Here is a 25960-nt window from a genome sequence, read left to right as displayed (position 1 = left end):
GACTAATGCTTGTGGACAGATTCATGTTGTCTCTTACATATTTGTATGAAAATGTACAGAATTCACTTAATTGGTTCTTTTACATTTCTCTTCGCCTTATTTATTTGTTCATAAGTGAGGTACCCCACAGTTGCATTAGGAAGACAAATTTTAAATAATCAAGAAATAGATTCATCATCAAAGTACATTGTAAAGACCTTACATTTGTAGCAAGACAGATCACACTTATTCTTTCCTTACTTCCTAATGCAAATTCTTGACAAATATATCAGTAAGATTGTCTTGCTGCTGAAGGCAAGAAGAAAGACTATTTGTGGACACTGTGATAAACAGAAAATAATGACCTTTGATTTGAGTAGTTTAGTAAGAATAGTCACTTCTTAAGAGCTTGTAAAAAATATTATTTAATGTTGCTGAGACAATTAAATTACTTACTATACCTAAGAGTATAACTTATAAAATAAACAATATTCAGCTGTCTACAGAATGGATCTGATCATAAAAGGCCAGCTACTATAAAAAGAATGCTACTTTGAAGATGCATTGACATTATTTTTTTTACATGTTTCTGTTTTCACAAGCATTATTGGCATAGTTTATTTTTTTGTGGTGGATCTTTCTACGGTCAGGTGAGTTAACAGATCCTTTATATTCAGAATAGTTTCATTCTTGCCACCCTTTTAATTATCATGCTGTGTTTCCCTGTCTCCTGTTTTTCCTCGCTTGTCCTCCATCATGCAGTGCTGATACCAGGTTTACAGAACATGTGGGTGAATCATTCCTTTGACATACAGGTGTGGTGCAAAGACGTCTGCCGGAACCTTCTGTGGCTGTGACCTGGTGAACTGGCTCATTGAAGTCGGCCTTGCCTCCGACCGCGGTGAAGCTGTGATATATGGAGATAGACTGGTGCAAGGGGGAGTCATCCAACATATTACTAACGAGTATGAATTTCGGGATGAGTACTTGTTTTACAGATTTCTTCAAAAAAGTCCTGAACAGAGTCCTCCTGCTATTAATGCAAACACTCCCCCACAGGAAAGATATAAAGAGATTGAGCATTCATCCCCATCCCCTAAGACCTAAATTATGAAGGAGACAACCCTGGGCCATATTCTAGCCCCAGATCTGTTTCTTATTAGCTGTGTGACCTTAGGCAAATCACAACCTTTCTGAGCCTCAGTTGCCTCTTCTGTAAAATTTGGTGAGATGTGTTTCCACCCCATGCGAACATTTTGTGATTTCATGTGTATGGAAAACACACAGGAAACTGACTTAGAAAAAAGAAAAAAACAAGTCAAAATTTAAAGTTCTGATAATAAATATAATAATTACCATAAACTAATTATGCCAACATTTTAAAACATTGCTCCCTGCATCTGTTTGCTATAATTTCAAAGTCAACATCCAATGTACTATTGCTTTAAATTGCCAAATTTGGCAGGTATACTGCTGGCAGGAAATGGACCTTAAATTATGACAACTTTGCACTTATTGATGGCGCCTCTTAAGAAGAATTTTAATGATTCTGATAAAAGGCCTTCTTATTCTGTTTTTCCTGTTTTCTTAACAAATACTCATTTAAAAACTAGAAGAGTATTTTTTTAAAGTTTATCTTTTCTTGCTTTTGTATCCAAAGTACTAATGTGTGCCACAGGAGGCGAAGAAGGACTACCATAAATATTATCTCCAAAATCCATCAACAGAAGTGTAATCTTTAACTTTTGTACTAAAAATAATTTCAGCAGTTTTGTTTAAATTTTATCAACAAAATCATTGTCATATAGCAATTCTGGTGTTTGCACAAAGCATCACAGTGCAGAAGGATAGCCCTATCACTTTATTCCCTGTGGTCAAAAAGAAAAAACTATATAGTTCAAGTCAAGATTTAAAAATTCTAAACCCAACATCCTACTTTTACATCTAGATTTTAGTCTTTTTAAAGTACCCATGTATAAAAATCTATAAACTTGAAAATTATTCAGTGTTGCCCTCAGATAAGCTTTATCTTCAGTAAATTAAAAGGAGATCTATTCACATGACCTTTGAACCTCTACTTAATTATTACATGTCAGTGCTGGTTTAACTTATTTAAAACATGTTTCAAGTATTTATTTTTCTCATACTTTTAATGTTTCATATAAAAGCCATTTAGAAAATAATTTATAGATTTAAACCATTGCAACAAATATGTAATTTTTTTTTAAAAACCTGCATGGAAGCCTAGTGTATTTAACAAGTAAATTACACTTTATTGTATAGTATTAATCTGTACCAACTTTATGTTATGATTAGGGAATGGGGATGTTTTTTCAGCAGAGCTATCTTGCAGCAAGACCTTTTTTTTATATGACCATATTAATAAGTCTCAGAATGCTCAGGAGTAAGCATAAAGCCTCACTGTTATACCAGGAGACTTTTATAGTGACAGCAATACAGATATTAATTCACATGCATGCAGGCAACTCAAACTGGAGAATTTGTTTTGTGAACAAGTCAAACTACACATGTTCTGTTATTTGCATGATGGGAATAAGTAGCATCTTTTTTCATGGGAAACACTAAGAGAAAACCCTGGATCTGAATGATCTGAGGTTTCAGATAAACAAAGGCTTTTAAGGGATGTTTTTAGGATTATGAATAAGCTAATTTTATTAAATGAAAATGTTTGTAACTTTTACTCTCACTGACAAAGCAAGTTTCTCAATAAAATACCTATTTTAATTTGCATTGCCAATATCTTTTCTTTGAGTAATCTGAAAAATGCAGAAGCTATCATAGAGGTCTTTTCTTTAAGTTTTCAATTTTTTTTAAGATTTTATTTTTCAAGAGAGAGACAGAAAAAGCAAGAGCTGGGGGAGGGGCAGAGGGACAAGGAGACTCCCCACTGAGCATGGAGCCCATCATGGGGCTCAATGTGGGGCTCGATCCCAGGACCTTAAGACCATGACCTGAGCCAAAGTCAGATGCTTAACTGACTGAGCCACTCAGACGCCCCTCAATATTTTCTGAAATGGGTCTCCTGAGATTGTTCCGTTCTTCATGACCCTATGCACGGGGATCTATATGCACAGGGCCTTGCCCAATTACGCACTCAGTAAGCACTTTTTATTAATGAATCAATATGACAGAGTCCTTTTCACATTTCGTAATATTTAATATGCAGGGTCACAGCTGAGAAAATTACCTGATGGAATTTTGATTAAAATCTACCCCTTTAAGGTGCCTGGCTAGCTCTGTTGGTAGAGCGTGCAACTCTTGATGTCAGGGTCGTGAGTTTAAGCCCACTGTTGGGTATAGGGACTACTTAACAAAAGAAAATTACCCCTTTTAGGCTAATATTCAGTAAAAAGTTGTTCATTTCTTTGTTCTGATTAATTCCATGACTAGGTTTTGTTTAAACTTCAATAGCTTTAGAATAAGGTAGAGTGTGCTTGGTATTTTAAGAATAACAATTAACGACATTAAGTTTGTAAAAGCAAGAAAAATGTAAAACTATTATCTTACATGTTTGCTATGCAGAATATAGCTCTTAGTTTTTGCCCCTTCAATTCTCATATGATGTAAAATATTAAATTACTTTAGATCACTGGTCATAGGTAGTCAAGTGATACCTGATGGTTGGAAACACAGTTCAGGATCAGAAAGGTTATCACCATTCTTCAGGAAAAGGTGAGATGATAAATTTCTATAATTGGTATGAGAAAAGCCTAAAGTAATTAATTAAGAAAACATTCACTCTGTTGAATCTATTTTTGGCGAATTTTACAAGTAGGAACTAAATTTCCAAAATTCTAGGCTGCATAATTATTTCTAGGACAAAACTTTTGGTTGATCAACAAAACTAAAAGACAACCTACTGAATGGGAAAAGATATTTGCAAATGACATAACTGAAAAAGGGTTAGTATCCAAAATATATAAAGAATGTATACAACTGGACACCAAAAAACCAAATAACCCAATTGAAAAATGGGCAGAAGGCACAAACAGACATTTCTCCAGCGCAGACATACAGATGGTCAGTAGGCACATGGAAAGATAGATGCTCACCATCACTCACCATCAGGGAAATGCAGATCACAACTACAGTAAGATGTCATCTCACACCTGTCAGAATGGCTAAAATCAAAAACACAAGAAACAACAAATGTTGGCAAGGATGTGGAGGAAAAGGAACCCTCATGCATGGTTGGTGAGAATGAAAACCAGTGTAGCCACCAAGGAAAACAGTATGGAGGTACTTCAGAAAATTAAAAATAGAAAACAAAATTAAAAATGGAACTACCATATGATCCAGGAATTGGATTACTGAGTATTTACCCAAAGAATACAAAAACATGAATTTGAAAGGATATATGCCTCCCTATGTTTATTACAGCATTATTTGCAATATCTAACCAAGTGTCCATCAATAGATGAATGGATAAAGAAGATGTGGTATATACAATGGATTATTATTCAGCCATAAGAATGAATGAAATCTTGCAATTTGCAACGACATGGATGGTTCTGGAGAATATAACACTAAACGAAGTCAGTCAGAGAAAGTCAAATACCATATGATTTTACCCATATGTAAAATTTTTTTTTAAGATTTTATTTTATTTATTTGACAGAGAGAGAGAGAGAGAGACAGGCAGCGAGAGAGGGAGCACAAGCAGGGGGAGTGGGAGAGGAAGAAGCAGGCTTCCAGCAGAGGAGCCTGATGCAGGGCTCGATCCCAGAACGCTGGGATCACACCCTGAGCTGAAGGCAGAGGCCTAACGACTAAGCCACCCAGGCGCCCCTTCCCATATGTGAAATTTAAGAAACAAAACAAAGGGGAAAAAAAAGAAACCGAAAGAAACTGTTAACTATAGAAACAAACAGATTGGAGTGGATGGAGGGAGTGATGGGTGAAACAGGTGAAGGGGATTAAGAGTACACTTATCTTGATAAGCACTGAGTAATGGAATTGTTAAATTCCTGTATTGTACACCTGAAACTAATATAAAACTGTATGTTAATTATACTGGAATTAAAATAAAAATAAGAATTTTTTGGTTGAAGATTAATATGTAAATTGATGTTTTCACCAAAGATCAAACAAAGTAGCTTTCTCTAACGTACTCAATTTATTAAAGTATTCCCTAGGTTTATTACATCATGGTAAATAATAAACCACATCATTTAAGGGTTAACTAAAAAGAAAAAAACCAAAAGCTTAATTTCAGCTAGTATATTTTTTACTTAAGAAATACATGAGATTTAAGAAAACCTTAAATTTTCTAAGATATACCGCAAGGCATTAATTACCCACACAATTACCAAAACCCAAATACCATATCAGATTTACAGAGTGAAAGTCTCCCAAACTGTTTCTTAATTAATTTACATATCCTTATAATAATCTTTGTATTTAGGGAGTTGTTATTCCCATTTTGAATATGAAAAAAGGCAACGAGTTGACCTGTGACTTCACAAAGGTTACCAGGTAATACAGATACATTGTCTAGATAATTTGCTCAACATTACAGCGGACTGTGTAAGTTACTTCCATCACACTTGAATGCTCGCTTAACAAATACTTGTTGAGCATCTAGTTTGTGCCAACACAATGTTGAATACTGAGCACACAATGGTGGGAACAAAGACAGTTCCTAACCTCACAAAACTTCTATTTTACTGTGAAAGACAGATGTTAGACATATAATTACACTTGCGATCAGGATCACATCAGGTTCTGAGAGTGTGTAACAACAGACTTGACCCTGTGGTATGGGGAAGACTTTCCTGAGGAACTCATGTTCCAGCAAAATTCTAAAGGATGAAAGGAACTACTGACATAAAGAAGAGCATATGAAATGAATGGTGCAAGCCGGGGGGACAGCCATTGTGAAAGAACTGGGCACACTCGAGGATTTGAAAAAGCAGCATAGGAAGAGCTTTTTAAAAAGGGGAATGCAAATTGATGCAGGTCCTGTGGAAAACAGTATGGAGGTGCCTTCGAAAGTTAAAAATAGAATTACCATATGATCCAGCAATTCAACAACTGGGTATTTACCCAAAGAAAACAAAAACACTACTTCAAAAAGGTATATGCACCCCTCTGTTTATTGCAGCATTATTTACAATAGCCAAAATGTGGAAGCAACCAAAGTGTCCAACCATAGATGGATGCGTAAAGAAATTGTGGTATACACACACACACACACACACACACACACACACACAATGGAATATTATTCAGCCGTAAGAAAAAGTGAAATCTTGCCATTTGCACCAACATGGATGGACCCAGAGGGTATATTGCTAAGTGAAATAAGCCAGTAAGAGAAAGATAAATACCATATTATTTCACTCAGGTAGAATTTAAGAAACAAAACAAATGAACACCAAAAAGAAGAAACAAACTCTTAAATACAGAGAACTGGTGGTTGCCGGAAGGGAGGTGGATGGCGGATGGGTGAAATTCATGAAGGGGATTATGAAAAAAAAGGAAAAAAATTGGCAAAACTGTAATAAGATACAGATGGGGAGATCAACAGGATCTTGTTGATAGTTGTTAAGGATTGGGACTTTTTTCAATGATTAAGAGTTTTAGACTCAACAGTAAGAAAATGAACAACCTGATTTTTAAAATGAGCAAAAGATCTGAACAGATATGTCACCGAAGAAAATAGACAGGTGGCAAATAAGCATATTAAAAGATGCGCTGCATCGGGGCACCTGGGTGGCTCAGTGGGTTAGGCATCTGCCTTCGGCTCAGGTCATGATCCCAGGGTCCTGGGATTGAGACCCGTGTCAGGCTGCCCACTCAGCGGGGAGTCTGCTTCTCCCTCTCCCTTTGCCCCTCCCCCCACTCTTGCTCTCTCTCTAATAAGTAAATAAAATCTTAAAAAAAAAGATGCTCTGCATCATGTCATCAGCAAATTAAAATAATGAGATACTACTACACACCTTGAGATGGCCCAAATCCAGAACACCGACAATGCCTAATGACAAGGATGTGCAGCAACAGAAACTCTCATTCATTGCTGGTGGAATGCAAAATCATAGTCACTCCGGAAGACAGTGCGGCAGTTTCTTACAAAGCTAAACATACTCTTACCATACCATCCAGCATTCATGTTGCTGGGTATTTACCCAAAAAACCTGAAACCTTAGGTCTACACAAAAACCGGCACCCATATGTTTATAGCAGCTTTATTCGTAATTGGTAAAATATGGAAGCAGCTAAGATGTTCTTCAGTAGTAGATTATCAGCAACCAAGATATCCAGACAATGTAATATTATTCAGCACGAAATAGAAATGAGCTCTCAAGCCATGAAAAGACATGGAGGAAACTTAAATGCAACTAAGTTAAAGAGCAAATCTGAAAAGGCTATATGCTGTATGATTCCAACTATATGATATTCTAGAAAACGCGAAACTATGGAGACAGTAAAAAAGATAAGTAGTTGTCAGGGATTAGGGGGAGGGAGAGATGAACAGGTGGAGCACAGATGACAGAGGAGTGAATCTACTCTGTATGATACTATGATCATTAATACATCATTATACCTTTGTCCAAACCCGTATGTACCCTAATGTAAAGTATGGATTTGGGGGATAATGGTATGTCAATATAGGTTATTCAGTTATAGCAAATGTACCATTCTAGTGTGGGATGCTGATAGAGGGGGAAGTTGGAGGTGGGACAGGAGGTATGTGGGAACTCTGTACTTTCTGCTCAGTTTTGCTCTAAATCTAAAATTCTTCTCTTTTGTAATGGCATCCCTGTATTAGCCAAGAGCAAAATCAGGCAGATTATGGTTGTTATGAGAGAACTTTAAAAAAAATTTTCCTGGGCACTCTTTAAATATAATGATCCACTACTTTAGTAATAATCCTAATTACAATGATGGCAACAAATAAATATGATAATATAATCAAATACCTAAAATAGATATTCCTAGAAACCAATAAATAGTGTTATTTTGAGTTGGATTTTTCTTTTGTTTACATTTGCAACTTTGAGTCTTACTTGGTAATCTCTATGTCACTTTAACAAAGTTTTATAAACTTTGGGTAGACATTACTCATTTATAATGTTCATAATACACTATACACTATAATGTTCTTAATGTTCATAATACACTAACAATCCTATTTCATTGCCACTACCTCACTCCTGTTGCTGTTTTCACTGAGTGAACAGAAATAAAATTTGAGAAAGGTTTGAGACACAGAAACAGTATCTCCTAAGGTCTTGGTTGCCTTATCCCATTTCCTAATCCCCAGACAAGCTCTTCTAAAAATGTTAAAAGCCTTTAAAGGTGCATAGCTGAAAAACTGCTTGATAGAGCTAAAAGCTCACCGTCAGCCAAGTCTTGAAAAAAGCATGTTTGAGTTTAATAAAAGTGTACTTGTAGAATTAATACACTACAAGACAATGTGTAAATCTAGAATATTTTGTTTCCCTAATGAGAAAAAATTCATTACTTGAGAAACAATATTTTCCATTACTAAAGAAAAATTTTCTTCCTTGCTGCCAATGAGAAAATTATTTGAGGACAATACATAATTATAATAAACATAAATCTATGCATTATTTTAACTTTTTATGCTTTATACAGAATTGAATATTTAATTATTATAATTTTTTAAAGGTATTAGGGCTAAAACAAACAAACACACAAGTAAATACCTGAAATACCTCCTGGCTATCCCATGAAATATGTGCCTAATTCCAATGTTATTTTCTTTCTCAATATTTCAGCAAGGCTATAGGTAGTTCTAATAGGTCCTTAACATAAATGCTATTAAAGAATAATGAGATCTGCTCAAACTAAGTTATATCATTTACCAAGGTGATAGATTCTGACTTTGAAGAAGACTGCTGACAATTTATCTGACCACTAGGAACTAATGTTTGACTTATAAATTCTAATTTCATCTTTTGCACACTGAGGAAAGAGATTAACAATTTTATCCACATCAAGATGCTTGTTTTGAAGAATTGATTCCATCTCTTTGAATAGTTCTTTCTCCAGTTTTCTCATATTGTCCAACAAGGTTTTGGCTTTTTCCTGAACAATTAAAAAATAAAAATAAATAAACACACACACGTACAAGTCTAGCCAAATTCCAACTAACCTCTACAAACAAGATTTGTTCATTCTGGTTTCTACTTCTAGGTTGGTTTCCCTACTCTTATTCTTTAGATTTAGAAGGAATTAAATTCTTTAGGAAAAATCATTGTTCTAGATTGGATTAACAGATTAACCCAATGTATTAGGTATTTTTAATAGAAAAGAATAATTGTATAGGATTAGTCTATAAGCAAGAAACCTAAAAGACAAATAACAGGACCATTGAAATTATGATATTGTGTATGGGGAAGGTTGCTGAAAATTGATGCTAGGATATTTTTATGAAGTTGGATCTTCTATATTTAAAATCAGTATCAGATTAAACAAAGGAAAAAGAACAGCAGTATTCAAGGGAAAGGACAACTAAAGAAAAGACATTTTCTTTATGATTCCTCCCTATGATAGCTCTCTGTTTCAAGAAGGGGGGGAAACGGTCATGACTTTTACAGAATGAAGCAATTTTTAAGTTACTGATGGTTACCATAACCAGTTATAGGGTAGGTACTGAGAGAAAAAGTATATAAGAAAGTTATTAGAAAATGAGCATAATTTTTAAAAATTACAGAGCAGAACTCCACAAAACAAAGATTCTTAACCTTAATGTGCATTTTAAAATCAAATTGTATCAACTTTTTCTGAAGAAATGCTACATTACATATCAGTGGGAAAAATGTATTTTGTCTATAAATGGTATAGGAATAATTAGCTCTTAGAAAACAAAGTTAGAATCCCTACTTCATAACATACACAAAAATAAATTTCAGACAAATTAAAGAACTAAATATTTTTTTCAAACACACACATATATACTGGAAGAAAACACTGAAGTTATATTTATTTTGAGGTGAGGCTGGCCTTTTGAAGCATAAAATCAAGATGACTTAAAGGAAAAGAGTAACAAATGTAATTGACTAAACTTAAAACTTTTTTATCTGACAAAAAAGTTTAATAATAGGAATGCCTGGGTGGCTCAGCGGACTAAGCGTTTGCCTTTGGCTCAAGTCATGATCCCAGGGTGCTGGGATTGAGTCCCATACCGGGCTCCTTGCTCAGCGGGGAGCCTGCTTCTCCCTCTGCCTGCTTCTCCCTCTGCTTGTGCTCTTTCTCTCTCTGACAAATAAATAAAAATATAATCTTAAAAAAAAAAGTTTAACAATAAACTGAGATGGAAATTTTGCAATATAACAAAGACTCAAAATTCACATATTTTTGCCTCTTTGAGGCAAAAGACAAAAACAACCAAGAAACAACTGAAAAACAGACTAAGGAAAAGAAGAGGCAAGTCATTTAAGAGGAAATACTAATGGCCAAGAAACTTCTGAGATTTTTAACCTCATTAATAATCAAGAAATGTAAATTAAGGGGTGCCTGGGTGGCTCAGCCTGTTAAGCAGCTGCCTTCAGCTCAGGTCATGATCTCAGGGTCCTGGGATTGAGCCTGGAGTTGGGCTCCCTGCTCAGCAGGGAGCCTGCTTCTCCCTCTCTCTCTGCCCTGCCCCACTGCTCATGCTGTGCACGTGCTCTCTCACTCTCTCTCTCTCAAATAAATAAGATCTTTAGAAAAATGTAAATTAAAAGTCAGTAGCATTGACTCGCTCCAAGACATGAAAGTAGATTAGAGCCAGAAAAAGACAAATACCATATGATTTCACTTAGATGTGGAATCTAAAAAATAAAACAAACGAATAAACAAACAAAAAGCAAAAAAAACCCCATAAATACAGAGCAAACAGACTGAATGGTTGTCAGAGGAGAGAGGGGTGAGGGGTGAACAAAATGAGTGAAGAGAAGAGGGAGATACAGATGTCCAGTTACGAAATGAATAAGTCAGGGGGATAAAAGGCACATATCCTTACAGTTAATGGTACTGTAATACCATATGGTGACAGATGGCAGCTACACTTGGGGTGAGCAAAATATAATGTATAGGGTTGTCCAATCACTATATTGTACCCCTGAAACTAATGTTAACACTGTGTGTCAACTACACTTAAATTTTTAAAAAAGTAGACTAGAGCCTTTGACATTTCTTCCCTCAAATTCTATTGTCTTTCCACTACTTTCTGTTGTCAATCAACATTTAATGCCCATTAAATAAAGCCTAAAATAGTAACAACAGCTTTAAAATTTTAATTTCAGTATTATTAGATGTCAATCAGCAATTTAATTAAACAAATATTTAATAATAAGTCTACAAAACCAACCTTCCAGAAGCAGTATTGAGGGAAAAGGAAGCTGACAATTCTTGAGAATTATAGCAAGGAATTAGTGCAGGGTGCGGGCTCCTCAGGGAGGAATGAGGGAAAATACCCCAGAGAAGACAGTCTTGAAACATATCACTGAGGAACTTGAGCAAAGGCAAGAAGAACCAAAGGGCTCATCGTTCTTCACAGGGCTGTGCTGAGCCTGGAGGGTAAGCCAAGCCCATGCAGTGTCTGACACCATGGCCAGTGGATTGCGCTCTCATCACATTTAATGGGCTCCTAGAACAAATTGCTCGCCTCTCACTCCATGCCATCAGGCTACAAAAAGTGTTTACGCTCTAAGTTGTGTGTGTGTGTGTGTGTTTTCTTAAGATTTATTGGAAGGAGGGGACAGGCAGAAGGAGAGGAAGAGAGAGTCTTAAGCAGACTCTGTACGATGCTGGGCTCCATGTCAGGCTCAATATGATGACCCAGAGATCACGACCTGAGCTGAAACCAAGAGTCAGACACTGAACTGACTGTGCCACCCAGGTGCCCTTACACTCTTAAGTTTTAAGTGAAAACAAAGTAGCCCAAAATAAAGCAAGAATAGTGTCAATAATTCACAGCAAATAGGTCTAGAGAGAACTCTCTGCTTTAAGCGTAAGCAAAGCAGGCAGGGGAATGGCAACCGTGCAAACATACTACAGACAAACGTAAATAAATAATTACTTGGAGGACAATTAATTTAATTCATTTTATGTAGAAAGAATGTAAATGTTGATACCTTGATGAAGTAAAAGGAATTACAGGCAATAGAAATCAGGAGCTGGTATAAACAGGTGAGAAAAGGTGTAAGATGGCCAATTTTTTCCTTCGTTGAGGGAAATGAGGTGAGGTTCTATAAAACACCTTTAGGTAGCCCTTCCATTTCCTTCTAGTCTATTTTTTATCTCTGGGGCAGAGAGGGAAGAGGGCAAGAGGGCTGAAGAAGTATAGATATTATAAAACTGTCAATCTATGTATGTATCTATCTGTCCCCCCAAAAATATATCTACTTACTTCTTGAGATGAGATTTTGGATGATATGTTAATCTTCTATAATGCTTACATTTAAAAATAACAAGCATTTATCATTTTTTTAAAACTCCAAATCATTATTATTATTCTAAGTCTAAGGGGTGTTAAGTACTTTCCATTAATCTAAGGCTGTATGATTAAGAACATTATGTAAGAGACTATGTTAACTGCCCTAGCTTCGTCATTTTTGGTGTGAGATATAAATGAAGCAAGCTGCTTAAATTCCCTAAGTCTCAGATTCCTTATCAGTAGAATGGACATAATAATAGTAGCTACTCATAAAAACGGAAATAATAATAGGAGCTACTCATAAAGAGTGTGAAGATTAAATAAAATATTCGGTGTAATGGTACCATGGTGCTGGTGAATAGTAAGTGCTCAGTAAACGTTAGGTACCGTTACTATATTTAATAGACTCAATTTCCCTAAGAGATTCACAGTGCATTCCTTTTTGTTTTTTTTAAAGATTTTATTTATTTATTTATTTATTTAAAGAGAAAGAGCCCCATGAGCAGGGCAGATAGGAGGAGATGAGGAGAGGGAGAAGCAGGTTCCCCGCTGAGCAGACAGCCTGATACAGGACTCGATTCCAGGACCCTGGGATCATGACCTGAGCCAAAGGCAGATGCCTAACTGACTGTGCCATCCAGGCACCCTCACAATGCATTCTTAACCATTATTTTTAACCTTCGGTTACAGCTCTACTATAATCTAAGCATCTAAACTGTTTTTAAACCTGTTTTTAGATGAAGGAAGGAAAAAAAGCTGAAATTCCGAAGTTCAAAATGTGGATTGAACCATACTTGAAACTATTCTTTTTTTTTTTTTAAAGATTTTATTTATTTATTTGACAGAGAGAGAGACAGCTAGCGAGAGAGCAAACACAAGCAGGGGGAGTGGGAGAGGAAGAAGCAGGCTCTCAGCGGAGCAGGGAGCCCGATGCAGGGCTCAATCACAGGACCCTGGGATCACGCCCTGGGCCGAAGGCAGACACTTAACGACTGAGCCACCCAGGCACCCCTGAAACTATTCTTAATGGTAAAACAGAATATAATTTAATCATACCTCCTTTTTATCTATTACTTCCAATGCCTGTTGATGTTTTTGGTAGAGCGGGTGTCTTCTGTCAGGCTTAAACTGAAAACGTGGCTTCTTTTTAACTGGATCTTCAAGTTCAAATGTTGGTGAACTGGTATCCAATAGTTGTGAAATATTTGGTACAAATATGAAAGGCTTAAAAACGGATCTAGAAGAAAAAGTCTTCATTAAATTGGCTTGTGGGGATATAAAAATATTCAGCATTATTCTAAATCTTTTAAGATTCCCTCTAGCTTCTATTAATTTGCTACATACTAATTGTTCCTGTCATACTACTTATACCCATGTCTGTCTTTCCTGGTACACTGAGCTCTCCTTTGGGGCTGGAGCACACTTTATTTAGCCCTCCATGAACCTAACAAAGGGCCTGGCACAGAAACAGTGCCAAGTGTAATTACAGTTCATCATTTTCTACTGCAAACTCCACAGCCGAAGGGTAAGATCAATCCTCAGTGTTATAGATTGAGGTTTAGGATTTGGAATGAAAATCAGCAGCAGTATTAATAAGGTATTCATGAGTCTCACTCCATCTTCTTGAAAATATCTTTAATAACATGAAAGACCGTAACAGTAGGAGATAGGGAATATAAGATCACTTCTAGATGTAATGTATATTAAGTTCTATGACAGACACTAATGACTAAAGATAGTCTATACAAATCCTGCTTTAGATATAGCTTCAACTACTGACAGTTTAAATTTTATATGCATATATTTTCTAGATATGAATAGATAAGTAACCATCTAAATCAGACACGACTACATCATTTAATCTTTTTACTGTTATTAAACATCTAATATTGTAATACTGAATCTGCAAAAGAAAACCATCTACTTTTCTCTTCTTGACAATTTTAAATATATTTGGGGCAAGAGTGTAGGGATAACTGCATACAAGACACTATTAACATTTTGTCCTATAAAAATAAGAATAGTTATGGCAGTTATATATATATGAAAATGGCATACTACAACCTGAACAGAAAAATGCATCCAAAAATTAATATCATATTTAAGAAAAATTTAGCCTGGGGCACCTGGGTGGCGCAGTTGTTAAGCGTCTGCCTTTGGCTCAGGGCCTGATCCCAGGGTCCTGGGATCGAGCCCTGCATCAGGCTCTCTGCTCTGCTGGGAGCCTGCTTCTTCCTCTCCCACTCCCCCTGCTTGTGTTCCCTCTCTCGCTGGCTGTCTCTCTCTCTGTCAAATAAATAAATAAAATCTTTAAAAAAAAAGAAAGAAAGAAAGAAAGAAAAATTTAGCCTGGCAAAATCACCAACAGACTAATGACTACCCTACTCTCTGACCACTTGCTGATTTAAAATATTTTATGACTTTACCTCNAAAAAAAAAAAGAAAGAAAGAAAGAAAGAAAAATTTAGCCTGGCAAAATCACCAACAGACTAATGACTACCCTACTCTCTGACCACTTGCTGATTTAAAATATTTTATGACTTTACCTCTCAGGATCAGGAGTCCCTGTGAAGAAGTGAATGCAAGGAATGCTGGAGTCTTGAGGTAAAATAGAAACCATGCTTGCAGTGGTCAGGAATTCTCCCTCCATATTAATGCCACTTGGTTTATCTCGGAGAATTTCCATCATTGTTTCAAAAGTTATATTTCCTAGGGAAATCATTTTTAAAAATCATCAAATACATATGAATTTGTAGATTGACATACTGTAAAAATGAACTGCTTTCTCTATTGATAATATATAAAATGAGATAATGGTCTAGGTATAAATTAGAGATTGACTACAAAAAAACCTTGTATCATAACTATTAGATTAGTCTCATTCTACTGTTATAAGGAAGATTTTTTAGAAAATATAAAATACAAAGTCTCAAAACCATTGTATCAGGTAAAATTGTAACTTACTAAGAAAGAAAAAAAATGCAAAATACACTCAGTCTTGTTGCCCTTAACAATACTTTTTAAGGTGTATTTAGTTAGCAATGAACTGACAATATCAGTAACTACTATCTGAGTCTATCCATTCTGGGAACCAAATATTAAAAGAACATTGTGCTTGGTTTCCAATATTATACAAGATGTTCTTTATAAAATAACATATTCCTTTTCCTGTAATAATTTCTGTACCTGATATTAATACCCTTATCTGAAAGTGTGAATTGTAACCAGAGTGGGAATGAAGGAGACCAAACACATTATTGGTTAATGGAATTTTAATGAACATAATTCTGCTGGACTACTTAAAAAACTTAAAAGTCCATTGTGTGTGATGAAAATAGATGGCATTATATTTTGTTTTCTCTTTTCATATGTGAAGTTTGATATTTTAAGGAGTTTTTTATTTTAGAAAAATAGAAAAAAAATCTATTTTATCTCTTTAGTAAACACAACATGGCCATGGTTACAGAGAGCCTCAGAATTCAGAATGTATTTGCAAGGCATTTCCACCAAAAAACTTAAAAAGCCTATCATGCCTTCAGACAGCTCTGCTCCTTGCTATACATATCCATAGTCAAAGATGTGGTTCAGGAAATAACTACCTCATGACAAGATGAATAATCTTACTCCTACACGCTGCAGTCCTCCACAAGTAGCCCAAATACCTTCTTCTAACATGTCATAATTCTCTTCCCAAAAATTTGACTCTCAATTCCCCCTGAATCAAATCAAAATTAAAACTCCTTCAAATTAAAACTTACCATTAAGCTTAATTGAAATAAGCTTTTCTTTCCTATAAGCATTCTTGATCTTTTGATATTTTGGTCCTATCTCTGCATTAGATTATAAATTCTCTAAAGACAAGAATGGATTTTTCTCTGTTTAGTTCTCATTCATTCATTATTGAGCATCTACTAAATGCCACACTGTCCTAGGAAATGGAGAGACAGAGAAACAGACGGATAGATAGATACTGATTCACTTTGACATAGATATGTAGCTCTGTGAATGTAAAGAAGTGAAAGTCCCCTGGTCCAATTTCAGTTGGGGTGACCACTGTTAACAATTCAAAAAAGGATCTTTCCTGAAGAGTTTCAGAATAGATTTAAAAGCCTTCCTCTGAATAAATACAAGAAATTCTCATTATCAAAAGAAAATAATACTAGAAAATAGCCATATAAAGTAGCACATTTTAAAAAAGAATAAAAATTTCATGGTAAATAGTGGAGGAAAAGGATTGATCAGGTCTTTAAAATGAAATAATATTACAAAAATAAATTTATATAAGCTTATAGTTAACAAAATTTAGGTTAGAATTTTAATATACTAATTCTTAGAAGAATAAATCAAGTGTAATTTTTCCAAAGTAAGAGAATATAATTTTACTGCAACAAAATCATAATTTTTAAAAATTATTTATTTGAGAAAGTGAGAGCACAAGTGGAGGGGCAGAGGGAAAGGGAGAAGCAGACTCCCCGCTGAGCAGGCAGCCTGACTCAGGACTTGATCCAAGGACCTTGAGACCATGGCCTGAGTTGAAGGCAGATGCTTAACTGACTGAGCCACCCAAGCGCCCAAAACCTACTAATTTAAGTCTCTGTCTGATGAGGCTAGTTTGTGAATACCAGTGCACCACTTTCTACTGTCTCCTTTCTCTTGGTTTTCAGCCATTTAGTCTTATTACTTGGCATGTCTGATAATTTTTTATTGAATGTTGGACACTATGGATGAAAGTCTGTAGAAGCTCTTCATGATGTTTTCCCCAACAGAAGATTTAATTTTCTTCTGGCAAACAGACAGAATATAAGTAGATTACCTATTGATCCAGTTGAGACTGGTATATTCCCTATTGTAGCTTTTCTGGGGTCTCAACTGAAAGCCTGGGGTGTTTCCCAGGCCTCTTCCTGGTTCGCTATAAGATCTAAGTTTTGTTCCTAAGGCCTTGTGAGATTCCCAAATCTCTACTTAGTTTTTTAGGCTCTTAGCAACTACTTCTGTCTTGATTTCTCAATGTCTCATCCTACATTTGTGCTGCTTAAAAGTCAAAAACTGTTTTAAGGAGAAATTGTGACGTAGAAGGTCAGGCACTTCTCAAAGCGTAGCTAATCTTTTCTCAATCTCTTGGATCTAGGCCCTCATGTCCTAACTGTTTGGGTGTTCACCTATACCTTCAAACAGTGGCTTTTATTTCTCCAGCTTTTATAGTTATTCTTGGGGGGAGGTTATTCTAATAGTAGTTACTCCTTGATAACCAGAAGCAGAAGTCCATGTTAGTGCTTTTAACCGCTCCACTATTGAGCCGCCCATCAGTCCCTTTTTACCCTCTAGTAGTATCAATTTTTCAATAATAGTAACGAACATGATAGACCCATACTGTAAAAAGTACAGTTAAAAAAATACATAAAACATATAGTTCCTGCCATTAGATATTTTCAGATACTTTATATTGGAAATGTTTAACTACTGCATTAAAATTAGTTCCAGGGGCGCCTGGGTGGCACAGCGGTTAAGCGTCTGCCTTCAGCTCAGGGCGTGATCCCATCGGTATGGGATCGAGCCCCACATCAGGCTCCTCCTCTATGAGCCTGCTTCTTCCTCTCCCACTCCCCCTGCTTGTGTTCCCTCTCTCGCTGGCTGTCTCTATCTCTGTCAAATAAATAAATAAAATCTTTAAAAAAAAATAAAATAAAATAAAATTAGTTCCAAAGAAACAAATAACTTTCATTTAACACAGTTGGTTGACCACAGGTATTTGTTTCCTCTCTCCTAATACCCTACTACAATGACAGTAAAGAAATAAAAAATGAAATAACTCACAAAGACAAAGAAAGCATGAGAAGCAAGAATCCTCGCCCCATTCCCATGATACATGGGAATAATTAAAAGGAAAACCTTACAGCAAGTCTGTGCTCAAAATGTGATTCTGTGACATTTTAAATTAAAATAAAATTGACTTCCATATAAAATAATTTAATGTTACACCTTCAGTCAATCATATACATTACCGACTGTTTCACGTTAATGGCAAATTTTCCATTTCTCCTTAGGATAGCTATGACTTCAAATTCAAGAAAAATAATTTATAGATAACTTGTTATAAGAACAAATCTTTCTGTTAATTTTGAGCAAATGCAGGAAGAAAAAAAGAGGGTGTATTTGGAAACAGCCCTTAACATTAAAACTAAACAATAAAGCAAAAGCCTACCATCCACACCTATCTATCAGACACATAGCTTCTGCACCTAGTGAGATTTTAAAATGATTCAAATCTAAATTCCTATAAATGGCAAGTTTTAATGAAAACAGTGTCAGAACCATAACACTGCGATAATACAGGTATTATGAAAATGTTTTCTGTATTCAAAACCTACAATTCTCAAAATGAAGGGAGGATTTACATGATCACTTGAGTAGGATAGCTGTAAGTAATCCACTAGCAAGCATTGAATAAGTACTGAGACTGCAGTAGCAGGGTTCAGTAAAATGAATGCAAAACACAGGGTGCAATTTCACTACAATTTAAACTAGTTATTTAAAATACATGAGTGAATATAGATACAATTTGGATATACATGCAGCACAGTTAATAGCTATCAGGTAGCTGGAAAGAAGAAAGGTAGGCTCTTCCATCTAGAAAAGTCATAGGAAAAATTAACTATAATGTACTACTAGACAATTTTCTATGAAAGTATTGGAAAGACATTTATTCTTTTGGCAAAGCACAGAAAGCTGGATGAACTGTACTTTCTACTTGAGGAGAAAAACAAGTTTCATGTCAGATGCAACTCTTGCTATAATCACGTATGCATTTTAAATCTATATATAATCAAGCTATTTTGTAGTTAAATATAACAGAATTAATTTTTTTTTAAAGATTTTATTTATTTATGTGACAGAGAGACAGCCAGCGAGAGAGGGAACACAGCAGGGGGAGTAAGAGAGGAAGAAGCAGGCTCCCAGCGGAGGAGCCCGATGTGGGACTCGATCCTGGAACGCCAGGATCATGCCCTGAGCCGAAGGCAGACGCTTTAACGACTGCGCTACCCAGGCGCCCCTAAATATAACAGAATTTATTATTATGATACATTGGTTAATTTATTTATAATTACCTCTATTTTTTCTTTCTTTTCTTGACATTTTCCTCTCCACCTTAATTATGTGTTGTTATTCTTCACTTTTTTAGGAATACTTGCTAACTTATGTCCTGAGCCTCTAAGTTTATTGCCAGAAAAAAGTACACAACAGTGATCTTTGTTAAATTATCTGTAAGTTACAATTTAATTTAATTCAATTAATACTTTCTTAACTTAATCAAAAAATATGTATTAAACACATACAACATACTAGTGCAAGACACTGAATGAGATGCTGAGAGAAATATAAGCTCAAATAAGAGAGTCCATTTTTTTCGGTTTCATAGAGGAGATAAATGAAGCGCAGTTTCCTCATTTGTGAAGTGAAGATAATACCTACTTCACATAGTTCCTGAGAGAAGACAATGCAATCATTTAGCACAGTGTCCACCCCAACTAGCTTTTAATAAATGGTAATTGTACTGCAAGTGCTACAAGTCTCTACTTTTACAATAATAGTAAGTCTAAAAATCCTTAGAATAACACATTTTAGCATTTTCTACATACCCATCCACGTGAAAAAAAAAGACAGTTTAATCAATTTATAAAAGGACAAACTAACATTAAGAAAACTTGTTAAAAACCTTTCAAATGATAAGACACTCTTCTGGAGAGCAAAATATAAAATACTAAATATTTTGAAAACAATGACATTAAGGCATTCTAAAAACATTGTCACAAATTTTTTTCTGTCATACCAAATAACTAACAGATTACTCATGTGCTTAATGAATACCTAAGAAGCAAATATCAATCACTGATCTATGTCTGAGTAGTTGCTTTCTGATTGGTTTACAGAACCATTTTATCCTTCAAGTGAAGGAGAATATATTAGTTACATATTTTGAAATATTAATGGAATCACCCATTTAGTAGTTAACTGCCACCCAATAATCTTCTAAATAGAAGTTACTTTTCCGGAGCTATCTGGAAGCAAAGGGACAAAGATACACTACAAGTTTTTTTAAGAGTTGGTAGTAACCAAATATAAAAATGGAAAAAGATATATTAATAAACAGGCAATTTAAAAATTATAATTTTTCAACAAACATAATATAAGAACAATTAGACACATAAGAATATGTCTAATCTCACTAGTAAGAGATTTCTATTTTAAAATAATAACATGCCATTTCTGCTACAAAATTTATCAAGGTTGACCAAAATAATATCCTATATTGATAAATATATTAGAATGGCAATCAAATATTGCTGATGGAAATTTAAATTGATGCAACTTTTCTGGTGGTCATTTTGGCAATGTTTTTCAAAAGCCTTAAAATATGCATATATGCTTTGACCCCACCTCCTACTTCTAGAAACATATTCTAGGAAAATAATCATGGGTGGGAATATAAATAAGCTATAAGCATATTACGTAATTTGCAATAATGATAAACTAAAAACAACCTAAATAATGGGAAAATTTGTAAACAAAAGTATGATTCATACAACTAATCTTTACTATATAATAATTAAAATACAACCATATGGAAATAAACAAGATATCAAAATTATAGAAAACTATGCATCTGTTAAAATATAAGAAAATTCTGAATATATTAAGATAGAATTATCTACATTATATATTGCTAACTAAAGAAAAGTTATACGCAGAAAAATGTGTATGGTATACTACCATTTCTGCCAAAAAAAGAAAAAATTACATATACATTTTGTTTCATTAAGCATATATTATCTCTGGAAGAATATATAAGGGATTACCTGTGAAAAAAGAAATTAATATCTAGGGATGGGATAGAAGGAAATAACTTCATTGTATACATCCTGTGTGCCTGTGGATTTTGAATCATGTGACTATATTTCTATAAATAAAATATATATTAAATGACATGGGAAGGAGTTCTGCTTTCAATTAAGCTAAGTAAGCTCCTATCAGACCCACCCTCCCTTAAATAACATAAACTTGGGACAAAATACAGACCACCTGAAGGTTTTTTACAGTGAACAAAAGCATGAAAATTCTGGAGGGGGGACATTTGGAAGATGGGACAGGACAAATTTCCTATTTTTGTCTTGGCTTTAGCCTAAGGGAAGGCCTCAGTCAGTGCTATGCAATATTGTGCAAGTATTAACAGAAAACCTTGGGCTTTATGGCCTGAAGAACTAGAGGTCAACCACAGATACTAGAAAGTGAAAGAGGAATCCCATAAAAGACAGAGTTAGAGAGAAAAACCCCCAAATTATGTGCAAAAACAAAACAAAAACCCCAAAAAACCCTGGCCAAATTTCCATCTGTTTTGTGAATCGGCATGTGGGGCAGACTGCCAGCTGCACAGCTAAAGATAAAAGAACTGAGCTGAAATTTGAGCTGCCCACCAGTAGACTTTAAAGGTTGAGTACAACCAGTTAAACTGTGTAGAACTCTCAAGAGTTATTCCTTTTTAGGTGAGTTTTGGTGGCTTGTGGCTTTCAAGGAATTAGTTCATTTCCTCAAAGTTTGTAGTATTTCCCTGTTATCCTCCTAATGATGGTGGGGTCGATAATGATATTTCTTTACCTGACATATAACTTGTGTTGTCTTCCTTTTTTTCTTTGTCAAACTGTCTAGGGTGTATCAATTTTATTGATCTTTTCAAAGAACCAGGTTTTAGTTTGATCAATTTTCTTCACTGTTTTAATTTCAATTTTATTGATTTCTGCTCTTATCTTTATTATTTCCATCCTTTTCCTTGATTGGGATATTTGTTCGTTCATTTTTGGTTGGTTTGTTTTTTTGGTTTTGTTTTGTTTCTTGAGGTGAAAGTTTAAGTTTATATTGTTGAGTTGAGACCTTTCTTATTATCAACCAAGTATTAAATGCTACAAATTTCCCTGTAAGCACTACTTTTGCTGCATCCCACAATTTTGGTATATCCATTTTCACTTCATTTCACTCAAAATATTTTCTGATTTCCCTCGAGACTTCTTTTTTGACCCACAGATTCAAAATGTGTCATTTCCAAGTATTTGTGGATTTTCTAGATATCCCCCTATAATTGATTTCAAATTTAATTTCATTATCACCAGAGACCATACTTTGTTATGTTTCTTTTAAATTTGGTAAGATTTGTTTTATGACCCAGGATATGGACAACCTTGGTGTATGTTTGACGTGCACTTGAAAAGAATGTGTATTACATTGTTGGGTGGAATATCCTATAAATAATGGATTAGATCCCGTGGTTGATGGTACTGTTCAGTTTTTTTATATTCTTGCAGATTTCCTGTCCAGTAGTTCTTCTGATAACTAAGAGAAAAGTACTGAAGTCTCCAATTATAATTGTGAAATTGCCTAATTCTCCTTTCAGTTCTACCAGTTCTTGCTTCATGTATTTGGAAGCTTTGTTGTTAGATGCATATATATTTACCATGGAGACATAATAATCCCATTAAAATGACCTTTTTTTGATTATGTAGTATCCCTCTTTTCCCTGGTAATTCATCCTGCTCTAAAGTCTAAGTCATCTAATATTTATATAACCAACCCAGCTGTCTTTTGATGAGTGTTTACAAGATATATCTTCTCCCATCCTTCTACTTTTCACCTCAAGTTAGTTACTCATATATAGCAATTGCTGAGTCTTGTTTTGTTTTGTTTTTTGAATTCACTCTCACATGCTCTGTCTTTTAATTGGTGTGCTTAGAACATTTATACTTACAGATATGTTAGAATTCAAGTCTACATTATATTGTTTGTTTTCCGTCTGATCCTTCTGGTTTTTTGTTCCTCCATTTCCCCTTTCTTGCCTTATTTTTGAATATTTTCTTAGTATTCTATTTTAATTTCTCTGTTCAACTTTTTTTTCTATATCTTATTATACAGCTTTTTTAAAAGTTGCTCTAGGATTACAATATACATACCTAACTTTTCCATTTACTAGAATTAATATTTTAAAATTTCAAGGAGAATGTAGAAATCTTACCACCATACAGGTCTCCATGTACTCCCCTCTTTATACTGTGGTTATTCTGTGTATTATAGGATATGTAATGTTGGCTTATAACTGTCAGACATTTTTTTAAAGTCTTAAAAGGAGAAACATAGTATTATATTTACCCAGACATTTATCATTTCTGTGGCTCTTCCTTCACTCTTAAAGTTCCACATTTCACTGTGGTATCATTTCCTTTCTATCTAAAAAACTTCCTTTAAAATTTCTTTTAGAGCAGACTTTTGGCAACAAAGTCTCTTAGTTTTCTTACATATCAGGATATTTTTATTTCTCCTTCATTCCTGAAGAATATTTTGGCTGAATATAGAATTCTGGTTTCACAGATCTTCTTTCTTAGAATTTTAAAAATGTTGTTTCATTGCCTTTAGGCACCTAGGTTTAAAATGATAAACTCTCAGAAATCATTTTTACCTATATGTAATTAGTTTTTTCTTTAGCTGCTTTCAAGATTTTTGTCTTTGTCTTCAGTTTCTGGTGGTTTGTACACTTAGGCATGGATTTGAGTTTATCTTGTTTGAGATTTGCTAACTCTCCTGAATCTGTAAGTTTGAGTCTTTTGCGTTTTGACAAGGTTTCAGCCATTATTCAAAGATTTTTCTGCATCACACCATTCTCTCCTTCTGAGACTCTAATGACATGAATTTTCGGTACTATTCCACAGTCCCTAAGACCCTGTTCTTTTTGTTTGCTTGCTTCAACCTCTATTGTTCAGATTAGACAATTTCTACTGATCTGTCTTCATGTCCACTGACTCTTTCCTCTGTCATCTCCATTCTGCTATTGAGCCTACTGAGTTAATATTTTACTTTGGTATTGTGTTTTTCAATGATAAAATTTCCAGTGAAGTATAGATTCTAATTAAAAGGCAGAACTTATCACAATGGTTTTTAAAAAGAAAAGACCAAACTATATGCTTTTTATAAGAAATGCACTGATAGTGTGAATACTGATAGTTTGAAAGCAAATGATAGGTAAGTATATGTCATGTAAACAGGAGAAGGCTGGGCTAAAATTGACTTCAACAAAATGAACACTACCGTGAAAAATAATGTTTCATAAAGGTAAAAGGACCAATTCACCAGGAAGACATAACAATTATAAATGTGTATGTACTTAACAGCAGAACTTCAAAATATAAAGCAAAAACACACAATTCCGTAAATAAAATTGGATATTTTCACACTCCTCTCTCAGTAATATATACAACAATACAAAAAAAATCAGTAAAGGCATAATGATCACAATATCCAGAATGGTCACATCCCTAACTAGCCCTAGAATAAAGGCTACTCTAGAGCTATCCTAGAAAAGCTTAAAAATAGGCCTAAGAGAAATGATACTGTTCCACAGGTTACTTAACTAATACAAACTCCAACTTTAAAGGAATAAAACAAAATCCAGCATGCAACAAATAAAATCTACAATGTCTACTATCCAATCAAAAATTACCAGACACATGAATAAGCAGGAAAATTTGACCCCAAACCAGAAGAAAATCAGATCAACAGAAACAGATCCAGAAATTGCAGAGATAATGGAGTTAGCAGACAATGAGGCTAAAACAGCTATTATAAAACAGGTATATGCTGAATATGCTCACTGAAGAAAAACATGAAAGTAATGAATAGGGAAACGGGAAATATACACAAAAAGTACCAAACGGAACACACAGAGATAAAAAACATAATATCTGAAATGGTAGTATCACTAGATGAGATTAACAACAGATTAGATAACACAGAAGAAAAGATCAGTGAACTTGAAGTGTCTCTTTCTATCCAAGAAAAACTTGGATAGAAACTATCCATAGTAAATGTAGAAACTACATCCTTTTATCTCAATATCCACATAACTTAAATGTTTTCAATGGCAGTTACATGTAGATTCAATATAGCAGGTTTGTCATTTGGATGGGAAATTTGAGTAAAATCTGATTATCTGTCATATCAAATATTCACATAGTGACTACAGACACACAGATGTACTGAGATCCTGTGTGACTTACTGGTTCAACCAGTGTTTGTTTCTCAGCACAGCACAGGTAGCCCCAGATAAGCCTACCAAATACCTATAGCTCTGAGTTCAATCTCTCACCAGAGACTCTGCTGACCCAGAGCCTGAGACAAAAGATAGCTCAATTCCAGGCTGGGACCCTGGGAAGGGAGCAGAATTGCATTTTTCAGATTCATAATCTTGGTAAGTAGTCCAGTTCCTGCTCCCCAAATAGGTCTTTACCTAGACACCTACATTCTCATGGATGTTAAAATTATTCTTTAAGGCTTATATCTGGTCCAGAACCCCCTCTTTGATACAGATAGGAGGGCTGTGTGAAGAAGAGACACCTGAAATCTTGCCAACACTATGGGTTCTTTCTTCATTTTTGGTAGTTGTTGATTTCCTTTTCTTGTGTTCAAACCTAACTATATATATATCCTTAATGTTTATATATTTTACTCAATATTTCTAGAATTGAGAAGAGGGAATTC

The 25960-nt window shown here is 34.8% G+C and overlaps 2 protein-coding genes across 6 annotated transcripts in view; one reads left to right on the top strand and one right to left on the bottom strand.

Annotated features, from left to right (window-relative positions):
* Positions 1-2730, top strand: part of GPR155 (G protein-coupled receptor 155) — a 42970-nt gene extending 40240 nt beyond the window's left edge. Inside the window, exon 16 of one of the 3 annotated variants that reach the window (XM_011226209.3) lies at positions 795-2730. In XM_011226209.3, the coding sequence (XP_011224511.1) occupies positions 795-1086 (292 nt within the window). In that variant the 3' untranslated portion in view covers positions 1087-2730. Of the gene's footprint in view, positions 1-741 lie in introns of all 3 variants that reach the window. The other 2 variants (XM_011226212.3, XM_019800698.2) reach the window with 2 other exon arrangements.
* A 4094-nt stretch (positions 2731-6824) lies between these two features.
* Positions 6825-25960, bottom strand: part of SCRN3 (secernin 3) — a 28232-nt gene continuing 9096 nt past the window's right edge. For all 3 annotated transcript variants that reach the window (XM_002920234.4, XM_011226213.3, XM_034654757.1), the window contains exons 6-8: positions 14935-15097; positions 13445-13625; positions 6825-9054 (exon numbers count right to left, since the gene is read on the bottom strand). In XM_002920234.4, coding sequence (XP_002920280.1) covers positions 8884-9054; positions 13445-13625; positions 14935-15097 — 515 coding nt within the window. In that variant the 3' untranslated portion in view covers positions 6825-8883. The remainder of the gene's footprint in view (positions 9055-13444; positions 13626-14934; positions 15098-25960) is intronic.

Source organism: Ailuropoda melanoleuca, chromosome 2 (assembly GCF_002007445.2).
Source record: "Ailuropoda melanoleuca isolate Jingjing chromosome 2, ASM200744v2, whole genome shotgun sequence".
In the NCBI taxonomy this organism is placed as follows: Eukaryota; Metazoa; Chordata; class Mammalia; order Carnivora; family Ursidae; genus Ailuropoda; species Ailuropoda melanoleuca.
The sequence above is the reverse complement of the archived record's forward strand: the minus strand, read 5'-3'. Positions and strand labels throughout refer to the sequence as shown.